The sequence below is a fragment of the Haemaphysalis longicornis genome, unplaced genomic scaffold (assembly GCF_048455015.1).
Source record: "Haemaphysalis longicornis isolate Haplotype H1 unplaced genomic scaffold, Haemaphysalis longicornis Haplotype H1 scaffold_5, whole genome shotgun sequence".
NCBI classification, from domain to species: domain Eukaryota; kingdom Metazoa; phylum Arthropoda; class Arachnida; order Ixodida; family Ixodidae; genus Haemaphysalis; species Haemaphysalis longicornis.
In genome coordinates, this window is record NW_027526385.1 from 28,962,400 (window position 1) to 28,977,462 (window position 15,063).

The 15,063-nt window shown below is 46.9% G+C and overlaps 1 protein-coding gene across 1 annotated transcript in view; it reads left to right on the forward strand.

The window, feature by feature from the left end:
* LOC144139130 (uncharacterized) overlaps positions 1 to 13,184 on the forward strand; it is a 136,633-nt gene extending 123,449 nt beyond the window's left edge. The window contains exon 11 of the mRNA XM_077671584.1: positions 13,054 to 13,184. Within this exon, the coding sequence (XP_077527710.1) occupies positions 13,054 to 13,082 (29 nt within the window). The 3' untranslated portion in view covers positions 13,083 to 13,184. The remainder of the gene's footprint in view (positions 1 to 13,053) is intronic.
* The last annotated feature ends 1,879 nt before the right edge of the window (positions 13,185 to 15,063 follow it).

The following is a 15,063-nucleotide window of genomic DNA, read 5'->3' on the forward strand; positions in this document are numbered from 1 at the left end:
ACTGGTACAGTTTTTTCACTAGAGGTTCAATTGAGACTAGAAAAGTACACCACGCCAACGAAGACGTTAGGGCAAGAAGATATTATATCCCTTCTTCCAAACTTCTCCATGGCTCTTAGGTCGTACTTAACGGGAAGGTGAAGACTTTTCTGAGTTAAAAGAACAGCCGACCAGCAGCAAGTACACACTGAATTCTTTCCGTGTACGAAATATGTTCGCAATACTTGCAGTAGAAGCGCCATAATAGTACACAAAGGGGACCGAGGCCCCGCCCCATTCGGCGCGCAATGCTGAAAGACAGAAATGCTTTGGCGAAAACCGACCGGGAAGCGTCACAGCTGGAGTTCCGATTATAGCGGCCGCCTGTGCCGCGCTCTTATCGCTGTTTTCCTCTGAAGGTTCACCATAGAGAAAATGCTACTCGGATTTTGGTGTAGCTGGTGTCTTTAGCGCTTACGTGTACGATTTTCATGTTGGAAAAGTATGCGCGAACGCCAACTTAAACTACACATCTGTTACAATGCCGTGTTTCGAAGCGGGGTATACAATGCCGGAATGTTTCATTCCATACGGAAGCAACACCCGAGGTCGCCGTCCTTGTAAACGGTAAATACTTTACCGTTCGTTGGTTGCTTCGTAAAACGTTGTAATGTGTTTTTTTTACAGCGACAGGCATGAATGTTTATATCTCATGCCAGATATAGAAAGGATTGTGAACACTGCTGTACTCTGGCCTGGGATGTTTTGTACCTGGTGCAGAAAAAAACGCCATATTTGTTGAAGAGAACGCCTCGGTTTTCTTTATCTCTGTGGCTTAGAACTCTGTTCAAAAACCCTACTTTTAGCGAAACTAACACAGTGTTCTAATCCTGATAAAACTTCTCACGGGGCTAATAGGTACAGAGTATTCCTAGAAAGTAAAAGAACCAAGAACATACCATTATTTATTTTGCAGGTATATTGGTCTAGAATGAGAAACTACCGCTCCGAATTCCTGAGACGCTAAGGCGGCCTAACTCTTTGCCCTACCTGCACTGCGTTATCTTAGGAGCTATTGATGTCGTGTACCTGCATTTTATAGCAAGTGAGGTACGTTTTGTTGAGTCTCCACTGTACTGAAGCAGTATTCGTTCATAAGCAATCCCCCAAATAGAAATGACCAGAAATCACCATCAGACTAAACAAGAAGGAGTGAAGAGCCTTCATTTGAATAGGAGAGATAGGATCAAGGAAGCAAGGAAGGATGTAGAAGAAAGGCAGGAAAGTTAACCTGGCTAGAGCCTAGTTGGCTATCCTGCAGGTGTGAAAGGAGAAATGGGCAAAAAGAGAGAGGAAAAAACAGGAAAAGTTGGACCAGACACGTATGCCCAGCACTGAGGCACTGACAGTTATTGACACTGGAGGCTCTCAGTCTATAGCCTAGTGTTCAACTTCGTCGCCCGTAGAAAACGTAATAGTTCCTTAGTCGCCTTCTGAGCGGGTGACTGAGAAGGCCAGTGGCACAGAATCTTTCCCTCCGAAAATGGCCGCCGAAAGTCCAGGTTCCTCAGCGCTGACGACAGCTTTTTTCTTTCAGCCCAGTAGCGTGGGCACTCGCATAAAACGTGGCGTATCGTCTCCGATGTGCCGCACGTTTCGCACTCCGCCCTTGCAGCCATTCCTATTAAGTACGAGTAAGCATTTGTGAATGCCACCCCCAGCCAGAGACGGCAAAGAAGAGTTGCGTGAGACCGTGGGAGGCCTAGTGGAAGGGGACGTTGCAGGTGCGGGTCAAAGGCACCAATGCGTGCGCATGTGAAATCTTTGGAGACCATTGGGCGATAGCTGTTTCCCGGGCAAGAATGCGGAGGGCCCTAGCTGCGTCCGTCCTAGACAATGGGATGAGTACAGTTGTCGCTGTTTGATGCGCCAGCCGGGCGGCAGCGTCCGCACTTTCGTTGCCGACAATGCCACAGTGGCTAGGAAGCCACTGTAGGGTGACATCATGACCCGCCTGGGCAGCACGGTCGTATACCATTCTTATTTCTGTCAGGAGCTGTTCGTGAGGTCCCCGGCACAGCGCTGACTGGAGTGACTGAAGTGCAGGCTTCGAATCACAGAAGATAGCCCATCTGCGGCATCAACTTTGCTCGATGCTGTGAAGACCGCTACGGATGGCCGTAAGTTCTGTAGCCGTGGATGTCATAAGATTGGCTATCTTGAATTGGCTGTACAGTGACAGTCGTGGTATAACAACAGCTCCGGCAGAACCCGACGATGTTACCGAGCTATTAGTGTATACATAGGTTCGGTCACTGTATGTCTCGTGCATGTACGTCAAAGCGAGCTGTTGCAGGGCCGCAATTGGAAGATCACATTTTTTTGCCACTCCTGGGATATCTAGGCACACTCGGGGCTGCATCACACACCACAGCAGAACGAGCGGTCTCATCGCCGGCGTGTAGTTCGATGAAACCCTGGTGTTGTGGGCAGCTACTACCCTTGCGAACGACGCCCGGGGACGGGTCGCTCGTATTCCCGCGAGGTGATGATCAGGTAGACGGGCGAGGTGCCTGATAGGTGCCCTGAGAATTTCGACGTCCAGAAAGGTTGCCAAAGGGTGATTTCGAGCCAGGGCAATGGTCGCTGCTGTGGACGTACATCGTGGTAGGCCAAGACAGGTTCGCAGGGCCTGAGCTTGAATACCCTGAAGTGACCGAGTAGTTGTGCGGCACGCTCCAGAAAGGACAGTGGCACTGTATCGCAGATAGCCCAAGAACAGCACGTTGTAGAGCTGTAACATCGACTTCAGTGGTGTTCCCCACGTCTTCCCTCCGATGAGTTTGAGCACATGCACCACTGCAGAGAGCCTCTTCTTTAGAACGTTAACGTGAGCGCTCCAAGAAAGGCCTCTGTCGACAACTATGCCGAGAAACTTGTGATTTCTCACATAAGACACCCTTTCACCATTAATGTGCAAAGGGTATGCATACATAGGCTTTCGTGTAAACGGAAGCACGGCGCATTTGCTGCTGGATAGTTCCAACCCTTGTCCGTGCAGATATGAGGTCGTCAAGTCTGCGGCATTTTGCAGTCGGGCGCGCACATGCCGACGAGTCACGCCATCTGCCCAAGCACATATATCGTCGGCGTATATCGACACGTGAACCCTCCCTGGAAGGCGAGAAATCACGCCAATTAGTGTAAGGTTGAACAGTCTAGGGCTCAGGACGCCTCCTTGGGGAACACCACGGTGAGTATAGTGAGCTGATGTCGGCCCATGTGCAGTCATAACAAAGAATGACCTCTCTGTTAGGTAGTTCCGTATCCACTGGTAGACCCGGCCACCGAGCCCCACAGCCTGCAGTACTTTACGTTATCGTAGCACGTTATCGTATAGTATAGTATAGTACAGGTATAGTATAGTGTAGGTATAGTACCACGTTATCGTAGGCGCCTTTAACGTCGAGGAACAACGCGGCACATATCCGCTTCGCACTTTTCCGCTGCTTCACAAAAGTCACCAAATCAATAACGCAGTCAATGGATGAGCGTCCTCGACGAAATCCAGCCATGACATCAGGGTAGACATTGTAACGCTCCAGGAACCACTTCAGACGTGCGAGAATGATTCGCTCCATCAGCTTTCCAACGCAACTTGCAAGTGCAATTGGTCGGTATGCCATTGGATCCAGCATAGATTTTCCGGGCTTCAGGAGCGGAACGAGGCGGCCGGTCTTCCATTTTTGAGGAACGGAACCATCACACCATAGGTCGTTGAAATACTCCAGCAAGGCTTGTCGGGCATCCTTGCCAAAGTGACGGAGAGCAGCATATGTGACTCCATCAGGCCCAGGAGACGAAGATCCCTTGCATGCAGCCAATGCCGCCCGCAGTTCTTCCATGCTAAATGGAACGTCCATCCTTGAATCCCGCGATGCAGGGATGTCACTGGCGAGCAGTAGTCCAGAAGGGCCTGCTCCACTGGCTATTCTCACGCAGAAGTCCTCGGCCACTTCGAGCTCTCGGCGGTTCTGGTGAATAGCAAGGGCCTTAAATTGGGAGCGCTGCTCTACAGGAGTCATTAGCCCTTGCACAGTTTTCCATATCCTCGACAAAGGCTTGCGAGGGTCCAGCGTGTCACAAAAAGATTTCCAACGTTGTGCTTGCACTTGGGCAATGCGTCGCTGGATCTTCTTCTGCGTTCATCTGCAAATTCTCAAATGTTCGAGACATTTCGGTCGCCGGTATCTGCGTTCGGCGCGGCGACGAACAGCACGAAGACGCTCCAGCTCCACGTCAAACTCGGTCACTTTTGGAGACAGCCGGACGGACGCTTGCAGGCTTCGAGTGTGCTTTCAATGACGGACTCTAGATTTTCAAGCTCATCGCTCCGGCAAATTTCGTCCATCCTTGATTGGAATTTCGACCAATCGGTTACCCGAATAACATTAGGATCGAAGGAACTTCGTAATCCATTTATCTTTAAATAGGTTGAAATGTGGTCGCTTCCACGAGTTTCTATGTCTAGGAACCACTGTGCACGGGCCGATAAACATCGTGACACAAACGTCAAGTCTAAACAACTGCCGTAGTTGATTCCACGTAAATAAGTGGGGCTTCCGTCGTTTAGTAGGCACAGCCCACGGTCTGAGTGAAAAGCTACTAATCTCCGACCTCGCCTGTTCGTGTTTGTGCTTCCCCAAAGCATGTGGTGTGCATTGAAATCACCGGTAATTACCCACTGACCCGTTGTTGTGCATAATATGTCATCCAGCCTCTTCCATTCAAAGCGAGATGTCGGGTGTAGGTATACACCCACCAGAGTGAAAGTGAGCTGGCGCTTTCTGATGGCAAGACAGACGTACTCATTACCCCTGTAAGGTTGCACAAAATGGTGAACGTAGGACAGTTCACGCCTGATGAAGACTGCGACTTTGCTGGGCTCCCCTAGTGTGGCTGATAAACAAAGTTCATAGCCAGATATCCGAATAGGTTTGGATATGTTCGATTCGCAGATGACAAGTATAGGAATAGATTTCATAAAGACAAACTGGCGAAGATCTGAAATACGCGACATTAGTCCTCTGGCGTTCCACTGAAAAATGGAAGCCTCCTTGATATCCGTACTCAATGAAGAACGTACGTTCGCAATGGTCCTTGCTTATCCGAGACTTGCAAGTACTGGATCCAGGGTCTCCAGTATCTGAAGTGCACTCAACGCAGAAGGTGTATTCACACTGGTGAGCAATGTGCGAATGGCATTCATGAGAGACCTCAGGACCGCGACGACTTGCCGATCTGAAGACGAAACCGGGGCGGGAGATCTTGTGACTGTCTTCAGTACTGATCGTTGGGGCTCAGATGGAGGTACACTCGGGGACAGCGGGGGCCACGCGTCACCCGGCGAGGTTTGTTGTACCTCGTTGCGACAACTCAGCGAATCCTGCGAGGCCGGAGGCGGCGGAGGCGGTGGGGGTGCCGGCGGCCACAGGGGTAGCGGTGGTGGAAGTAATTGAACTAGTGGTGGACCCGCTTGCGTAGAAGCGGTCGATGGGAAATGGCCAGCCTTGTTAGAAGATCTCCGGCGTCGAGACCGTTGACGCCGCCGCTGTCGTACCGTCGCAGCCGCCTCCTTGTGCGTGGAGTGGTCCCTCACCACCTTCTTCAAGACAGCGACCTCCCTCTTCATGCGTGGACGCTTCTTCGATGAGGCATCGTGAGGTCCCTCACAGTTGGCGCACTTCAGGATCAACTGGAATTAACAAGAATACTTACCTAAAAACGCAGAGTCACGTGTCGGCACGAAGAAACAATTTAGAAAAAATTAAACCGTACCAGTGCCGCATCAATGCATTTAGGTGTTCGCTCTTTCCCAATACATTTTGTTTATTGCGACAGTATACCCGATGGCATAAATAATATGTTAAAAGTATAGGTGCACTCCCGTTTCGCGAAGTATCCGAAGGAGGAAGCGGTGGTGGGGTGCCTATATCGCCCGACGAAGGTGAGGTGGTCTGCCAGGGTGGAGGCCTGTGCCTCGACGGTGTCGTGTTCTGGCCGCTTCCAATGAAGGGCACGTCCACAGCATTATCCGGAATTTCGGCAGGAGCCGTGCAAAAAGGCTGTTCTATGCGAAGAGGGCACGGTAGAGTGGTGGCCAGTCCCGGGTAACAGCGGCAGAAAGGGCTGCACTAACACGAAGTATTCGCAGCACGACCTCCTCCCAACGAGCGAGTCTACAAGAGAGGTCCGTTCCACGTGGTGGAATTAGTGCTCATGTAGCGCGACGAAGATCTCCTTTCCTTTAGAGAAACTGTCCTGGGGCACACCCTGTCAGTAAGGGCAAAGGTCGGGGAACAAATGCATGCTGACATGCACCATCCGCCGCAATGTGAAAGGGAAGCTTGTTTCTCCGGACCCACTAGAGCCGCAGGGGGCAGGGGCACGTATCCAGTCTATCCTGAATGTCCGTCGAGATAGCTGAGTTGTTATTTACTCGATGTAAATCGCGTATGGCCGCCGTGTAGTCTGTATAAATTTGTAAAGTACTACCTGCAGTGGCTTAATGAACAGCAGGTGTTTGTGCTTCCAAGCCGCCCGGGCTGTAAGCTCGGTCAGCATAGACGACAGTGTGTGGTGTGTATCGTAGAAGCACGTTTGACAGGCGTCTGGGTGGGAAGCATATTGTAGTGTTGTGGTCGGCACGTCGTCCTTTGCCCCGACGTCCACAAATGCCTGCACCACCGGCGGTTGAGACCCAGCCACCAGCTCTTGTGCGACCGCAAAAAGCATGTCAGAATTGTGGCTGTGAAATCTCGTTAGCGGTTGTGAATTGATTGTGAAATCTCATTAGCGCCCTATTGTCGGTCACATTGTGGTACAGACAAGGTAGCCTGGTAGCAAAGGAGGATTGGGATGTGGGCAGTGAACGACCCATCATCATCATCATCACCAGCCCATCTACGCCCACTGCAGGGCAAAGGCCTGTCCCATTATTCTCCAATTACCCCGGTCCTGTGCTAACTGCGACCAGTTTATCCCCGGAAACTTCTTGATCTCATCTGCCCATCTAATTTTCTGCCGCCCCCTTCAACACTTGCCTTCTCTAGGGATCCACTCTGTTACCCTTAATGACCAACGGTTATCCTGCCTTCACATTACATACCCTGTCCACGTCCATTTCTTCTTAATTTCTTAATATGTCGTTAACACGCGTTTGTTCCCTGACCCACTCCGCTCTTTACTTGTCGCTTAATGATACACCTATAATCTTCCGTTCCATTGCGCGCTGAGTCGTCCTTAATTTAAGTTGAACCCTCATAGTGAACCTCCAAGTTTCTGCCCCGTAGGTGAGTACCGGTAAGATGCAACTGTCATACACTTTGTTCTTAAGGGACATTAGCAGGCGGCCATTCATTATCTGAGAATGCCTGCCGAATGCACTCCAACCCATTCTTATTCTTCGAATGATATCTGCTTTATGGTTGGGATCCGGGGTCACAACTTGGCCTAACGAGATATATTCGCTTACTACTTCGACGGCCTCGCCACCTATTTCAAACCGCTGTTCTGTCCCGAGGTTATTGATCATGACTTTAGTTTTCTGCATATTAATTTTCAGGACCACGGTTCTACCCTGTTTGTCCAGTGCGGTAAGCATGCTTTGCAATTCCTCCCCCGAGGTACTTAACACGGCAACGTCATCAGCAAATCTGAGGTTACTGAGGTATTCTCAGTTAACGCTTACTGACACCTGTTCCGAATCCAATGTTCTGAATACTTGTTGTAAACGTGCTGTGAATAACATTGGGGAGATTGTGTCTCCTTGTCGGACGCCCTTCCTTATAGGTATTTTGCTCTCCTTATGGAGGATGATGGTAGCTGTAGACCCATTGTAGATATCCTCTAGTATTCTGACGTGATACTCATCTACAGCCTGGTTCCGTAATGCCTGAATGGCTGCTGAGGTTTCGACCTAGTCAAATGCTTTCTGATAATCTATGAAGACTTTTTATAGGGGAGCCATATACTCAGCGCACTTCTCTATCACCTGATTTATCGTGTGCATATGGTCCATTGTTGAATAGTATTTACGAAACCTCCTTGTTCTTTGGGTTGATTGAAATCTAAGGTTGCAGATATTCTGTTTGCGATTACCTTGGTAAGGACCTTGTAGAAGACTGACACTAAGCTGATCGGCCTGTAATTGTATCAAGTCATTCATGTCACCTTTCTTATGTATTAGAATGATGTTCGCGTTCATGGAAGATTCCGGTACACTTGCGGTCGTTAGGCATTGCGAGTACAGGTTCGCCATTTTTTTAAGTACAACTTTTCCGCTGTCCTTCAAGAGGTCTGCTGTTATCTGATTCTCACCATGTGCGTTGCCCCTTTTCATTTCTTTCAAAGCATTCATTACTTCTTCTGTCATCACTCGTGGGATGTCTATCTTCTCTGAACTACTTTCTCGTTCGGAATTATCCTGGATGACCCGGCTACTGTACAGATCCCTATAGAACTCCTCGTGCACTGTGACTATTTTATCCCTATGTGTGATGACATTGCCTTGCTTGTGTTTAAGTGTATACATCTGATTTTTCCCCACGCCAAGACGCCTCAGCACTGCTTTCAAGCTACCTCCGTTCTTTACAGCGCATTCGATCCTCTCTATGTTACAGTTCCGTATCTAAGCTGCATTACGCTTATTGATTAACTTCGAAAGCTCAGCTAGTTCTCTTCTGTCATCTTGGTTTGAGATCCTCGTGGTTTGCCGTTGCCTAGTTAGATCTTCCGACCCCTGGGAAAGTTTACCAGTATCCTGTCTAGCCATCGTGCCCCTGACTTCTACTGCACACTTTGTGATAATGCATGTAAGGCTGTCGCAGGCTTCCTGTGTCGTAAACTCTGCTTTCATGGTAAGGGCTGAATATCGGTTCTGCAGCTCGATCCTGAATTCCGCACATTTACCCAAGACATCATGGCAGCAGAAGAGGCAGCCATCGCGTTGGCTCTCACTCAACCAGGGGTTCAAAAGGTAGTAACCCATTGCCAACAAGCCAACCGGAATTACAACGTGGGTTGGCTGCACCAACGTGCCCTATGTGGGCTAAAAACACACGCCCCAAACGGTTTCATTATGCTTATCTGGACACCCGCTCACGCTTCCATGGAGGGCAACGAATACGCCCACCAACAAGCCTGCGCTTTTACCCCCCGTGCTATGAAGCTGCACGAGGACATTCACCCGCTTGTCTCGTTCAGGGACGTAACCCAGCATTATCGCGTTCAGAGACAAACCCTACCCTTGCCTTAACCTGACCTTTCCAGAGCAAAACAAACTACCCACGGCACATACAATCCGGCTCCTTCCCACACGTGACGCGTCTTCACTTAATGCACCCGAATCGCTACGACGCTGAATGTAAATATCGCTCAGAAGTAGGAACAATCCGCCACATTAAAAATATGAAACTGTCGTCCGCCACCGGACCAGACGAAATAAACTCAAAAATTCTGAAAAATGTTAAGGTTCCTGTCAGTGCCATTTTTGCTTTGCTCTTCGCTCAATCCTTGTCATCTAGCTGTGTTCCCATTAAATGGAAACTAGGGAAGATTGTTCCTACCTTTAAGAGTGGCAACAGATCATCACCTCTGAACTATCGACCCATCTCAATAACATCCGTTCCATCAAAAATTATGGAACATATAATTTTCACGCATATCATAAATCACCTCGAGCGCAATAACTTCCTTTCTATCTCACAGCATGGGTTTCGTAAGGGACTATCGTGCGAAACACAACTTGCCGCCTTCACCCATGATTTACACGTTAATCTCGACAGCAATATCCAAACAGATGTAATTTTCCTTGATTTTGAAAAAGCATTCGACAACCACCTCATCGCCGTCTAATGTACAAACTATCGCTGCTAAATCTAGATTCATTTGTATTCAACTGGATAGAAAACTTCCTCAGAACAAGAAAGCAATTCGTAGTAGTAAATTCCGCGCAATCTAACACAACCCCTGTTCTTTCCGGCGTGCCACAAGGTAGGGTACTTGGCCCGCTGCTGTTTCTTATTTATATTAATGATCTGCCTTCCGACATTACTAACAACATTCGTCTCTTTGCAGATGATTGTGTGCTGTATGCCAAAATTACTTGTAACCAAGACCAACTTACCTTACAATCTGACATAATTACTATTGCAAACTGGTGTAAAAGTTGGCAAATGTCACTAAACGTTTCCAAGTGCAAATTAATGTCTTTTTCACGACGCGCGAGTCCGTTAACTTTTAATTACACACTGTCAGGCTCCTCCTTACAATCCACAAAGTCTTATAAGTACTTAGGTGTTCACATCAAGAATGATCTCTCCTGGACCGTCCACACAAACAAGTTAATCGCCAGCGCTAGTAAATCTCTTGGGTATCTGCAGCGTACAATGAAACTTGCTCCTTTTCACTTAAAACTGCTAGCCTATAAAACCCTAATCCGCCCTAAATTAGAGTATGCAGCCGCCATATGGGATCCGCATCAGAAGTACCTAACCGATAACATAGAAGCAATTCAAAACCGCGCCGTTAGATTCACTTTCTCGGACTACTCATCATTTACTAGTGTCACAGACCTGAAATCACGCGTAGCTCTTCCTCCCCTCAGCCACCGCCGGAAGCTTGCCAGGCTGGCATTATTTCACCGGTTTTATCATTCTTTATCACCCAACAATTACATCGTGCCGAAACCCCATGCATCTAGCCGAAGCAATAATGAACTACAAGTAACATACCCTCGCCCCCGTACTAACACGTTTGCGCAGTCATTTTTTATTCACACTACAAAGGAATGGAACAATCTTCCAGATCACGTGGTTCAATTAAGAAACCTTGACCAGTTCAAGTCGTCGCTTACAGCGCCCGGGATTGTGTGATATATTGGTGCCGCTTCTTTGTTTGATGCCCTTCGCTTTATGTCTGCTATTTCCAGCTTATTCTTTTTATTCGTTGTTTTCATCATATTTGTGCTTCAGCCTTACCGCTATTGCATTGCGTATTGATACTATATCCTTGTCCGCTGAAGTTTACATTTTTGTACATTTTTTGGATCCAACGTTGTGCATTTTATTTTTGTTATCATGGAGCATGTCACCCTTCTATGCTCGTACCAAGTGTATTTTTGTACCACCCCTCATGTAATGCCTCCACTGCGGAGGCCCTTGAGGTATTAAAATAAATAAATAAATAAACATATTAGGGGTGTGCGACTGTACCCCTGGCACGCTCCTCTCTTTCCGAAAACTACTCAACAAGAGAAATTGGAGATGCTGTTGTCCACACCCTGTCTACCTACCCAGCTTCAGTTGGTGGACAGAGCACAGGCGGCGCGGACTGCATATGGGCTCCAGTGAAGAAAGAACCACTCCCCTGGGCCACACTCTGAGCCAGTCAGAAATCTGAATAGATGCACGTCCTCTCCTTCACCTCCTGCTCGTCGTGCTCCTCCTTCTCCTTCTCCTAATCCTCCTTCTTCTTTTCGTCCTCGTCCTCCATCTATGCGGCGGATCTCATCGCCTCCGTCTACGGCGGCAGGGATGGAGAAGGGAGATCGCCTAACACCGGGTTTCAGCTTCCTTTCAATTTTATAAAAAAACGTTTGCACTCATGTGCTACACCAATACAACTCCACCAACCACCGTTCATGCATCATCATTGAATTAACCTTACCAAGAAAATCTCTTTGAAGTCATAAAGGGTTTGGTTGGATGCATTTCACTTTTCTTTTGTTTCACTATTTCTAGAGTGACGTGGATGAATTTACGGGACGTCGGATGGGTAATCGTTGTGGGTGCCGTTTCCAGCTTTGCTTTCCAACCACAGTCACAAAGTGGATTGGCGCAACTTTTTTTCTGAATAATTTTGTTCTACGAATGGCCTCCTGTGGATGCAGCTGTGTTTATTAGCTGCACTTCATAATATTCAGCATTACTGCTGCTGATGACAAAATGCTGACGACGTGTCTTTGGCGCTGTGTTTCATTATCACGCAGAGTGTTACACCTTAAACAAATGTCCATACAATACACGAGTGGTTGCAAACTTTTTTTTACGTTATTCAAATGTTTCGACATGAAAATACAAAGAAACGGTCACGGCAGCCCTTCGTGGCCATGTTGCAAATGCAAGTCGCAAAACCTTCCAGTAGATATCGCCAGCAGTGAAACCCCGGACAATTGCATTGGCGCAGACGGGAATCGGTCTGCTCGTTTTGAAAATTTCCGTAAAGCATAGTCTTGGGATAAGAGAACACTAGCGGCTTCGGTGTTAACATAAGCGTTCGCGACGTTAAGGGAAGACTCACCTGTTAACATTCCTATGACGCTTTCTACTTCATGGCCCACGCACTTCAAAGCCATCGTGCAATGATAGGAAAAGCTTTGCACATGCACATCAATCTTCACAACGACCAAGTTTACTTGTTAGAGATATGTCACCTCTGTACTGAAACAAAAAAAAAACTTGCTTGCTAGGCATCCTGCGCCATCGAGCTAAAAGTGCATAAATCAAAATGCATTTCTTGTTTGTTTTGATCTCAGCAAAGCATTCATCTATTTGTAAAATAAGCAAACTAGGCCATAAAGGAAATCTCTATGAATTTATAAAACCTTTCGTATCGGTACACGATGCTTTTTAATTAAGCTCGTCCGTCATGAAGAAGTAAGTCCCATAGGAATATAATCAGGTGAGTCCCCCTTAAGTGAGAGAAGGTGGGCTAAATTTTGTATTGACTGCCGATATATATTTTCCTGCTTTAATGCTCTTTAATGTGACTTGCAACAGCAAATTGTTTTTCGGTAGTTCCATTGTTTGGTTACGTTGGAGCTAGCTTTAAATAGACATATTTCACAGTTTTCTTGTGATTGGTTTCAATCCCCTTTTGGGTTGATGTTGATTTCGCGAAAAAACTTCAGGAACTTACATACGGTTTTAATTATGGTGTTTTCTTGCGCAGTTTTTTTCTGCAGTGCTGGAAATCCCCGGTTGAAACTTCATTTTATACCGTTCTTTTTTGCAGTCAAATATGTTAAACCCCCACGGGCTTAACATATCGAGAAGGTTTGGACTCAAAGCAATGACGGCCATAGTGGAGCGACCGGAGTTGCAATACTTCCTTTGCATAAGTTTCAAAAGGTAAATAAAAGTCGAAACCGGAAATAAAACTTGTTCCTAAGCCCAATTAATACCGCAACCGCTACAAACAATGTAAACACCGTAGTGCCTTGCGCAATAAGATAAGTTGGGTACATACATAACATACATTCGACTACAGCCATAATAAATTTTATCTGACGACCTCCTGTTTCCATTAAGTATGTTGTTTACTTTTTTAAAAAGATCCAAATTTAAGCCGCATTTTTTGCGACCCATAGTCTAACACTTCGTGTAAGTAAGTGCAAAAAAGACAAGGACGAACGAAGTGAACGTTCGTCCTTGTCTTTTTTGCGCTTACTTACACGATGAATGACCAACTCGCCCAAGAAACCACTCTGATGAAGTCTAACACTGTCCTATATACACCATCCATTTTTTTGTATTTTAAGCAGTTTTGACTTGAAGCGGGCCCATATACTTGCCATATCACTTCTATCTTGCAGACTTATTTACATTAACGCCGCATTTTACTACCACTCCAGGCCATTTAACACGTAGTCATTTTTTGGTGCTTCTGACCCTTTGATGGCCTTGCTTTAGTAGAAACTAACTATCATCAACCTCATCAGTTGTGTGCAGAGCCAAGAAAAGTTCAATAGCAACAAATTTTTATAGCCCAACACAGCACCGATATTTCAAGACGATCTTATGCCTTGGGACCCGCCTGGCCAGAAGTTGGACTTCATACCAGTCGCGACACTTCATACCAGTCAAGAATGATCAGCAAAAAAAACCTTAGTCACAATTGAAGCAAAATATCAATACATAACGTGTATTCTAAGTGCTTTTTCAATTCAAATGCATGGCTGCTTGATATTTGCCTAAAATACTAACGTTCGTGTTGAAAACAATGTCTTCACCAAAAAATACAGAAAGCGCCAGCGCCCGACCCTGCATATTGTGGTAGCGTTCCAAAAAGTTGAACAGTAACAAGCGCTTCCAGTAGATGGTGGGCGGGAAGTGGAACGCGGCAAAGTGAAGTTACTGCAGCAAACGTCTAGTGTTTATTGTACGAGGAGCAAGACGGGAAGGGAAGATCGTGGGAATGGCAAGAAAAGACAGGCATTTACGATCCAGAGGCAGCAGAAGACTATCGTCTTTGTATGATATCTGTGGGGATGTAGATCCGCGAACAGGTTTTTTTGGTTACGTTTAGCCACACGACCGCCCATTGTTTTGAATTTTAACCCAATATATGACCTTTTATGACTATGTCATACGGTCATAATCAGGAAGCATTTATGCATTCGTCATATTACTGAGAAGTGTCATATTACGGAGATTTGTAGCTTCAGTCTGTACGTTTATGTGGCGAATAAAAAATCATCGGCCCATTACTGTTTTTGACTGCATCAGCTTAAGATGTGAACCAAACCTTTATGACAAAAATCGGTTATCTCAGCAACTTAACCCTGGTTCTAACAACATTGTCCCACTTTTTAACATAGCGCCGACGGACGTTAACAAGAGTTTTTGCAACAAGTGTGTTAAATTTTCAGTTGTAAATAATTACTTAAGATTGTATTTCGGGTAAACACCTAGTTGCCGCACACCGAAGAGGACATGGTGTTGACGCTTTTCTCGTGCCGGCTATCATGATAACAAGATTGCTCGATTACAGATATGATCGGGTGGGTTCTCCGCGCCTCGTCCCTTTTTGCCCATATTGTAGTGTCGTAAAACTCAGTAGAAGAGACCTCTAGAGGTCAGCCCCACTTACCGGATTCAGCTACTCTGTAACCACCTACTCACCTTTGGATATCGAAAATGATGCAGCACATCGAAGGAGCCGATTCGGGGAACACTGGAGCAGCCTACGTAGAAGAAGATTGAACAAGCCCAGCCGTAAGAGATATATACCCGACACGGCGTG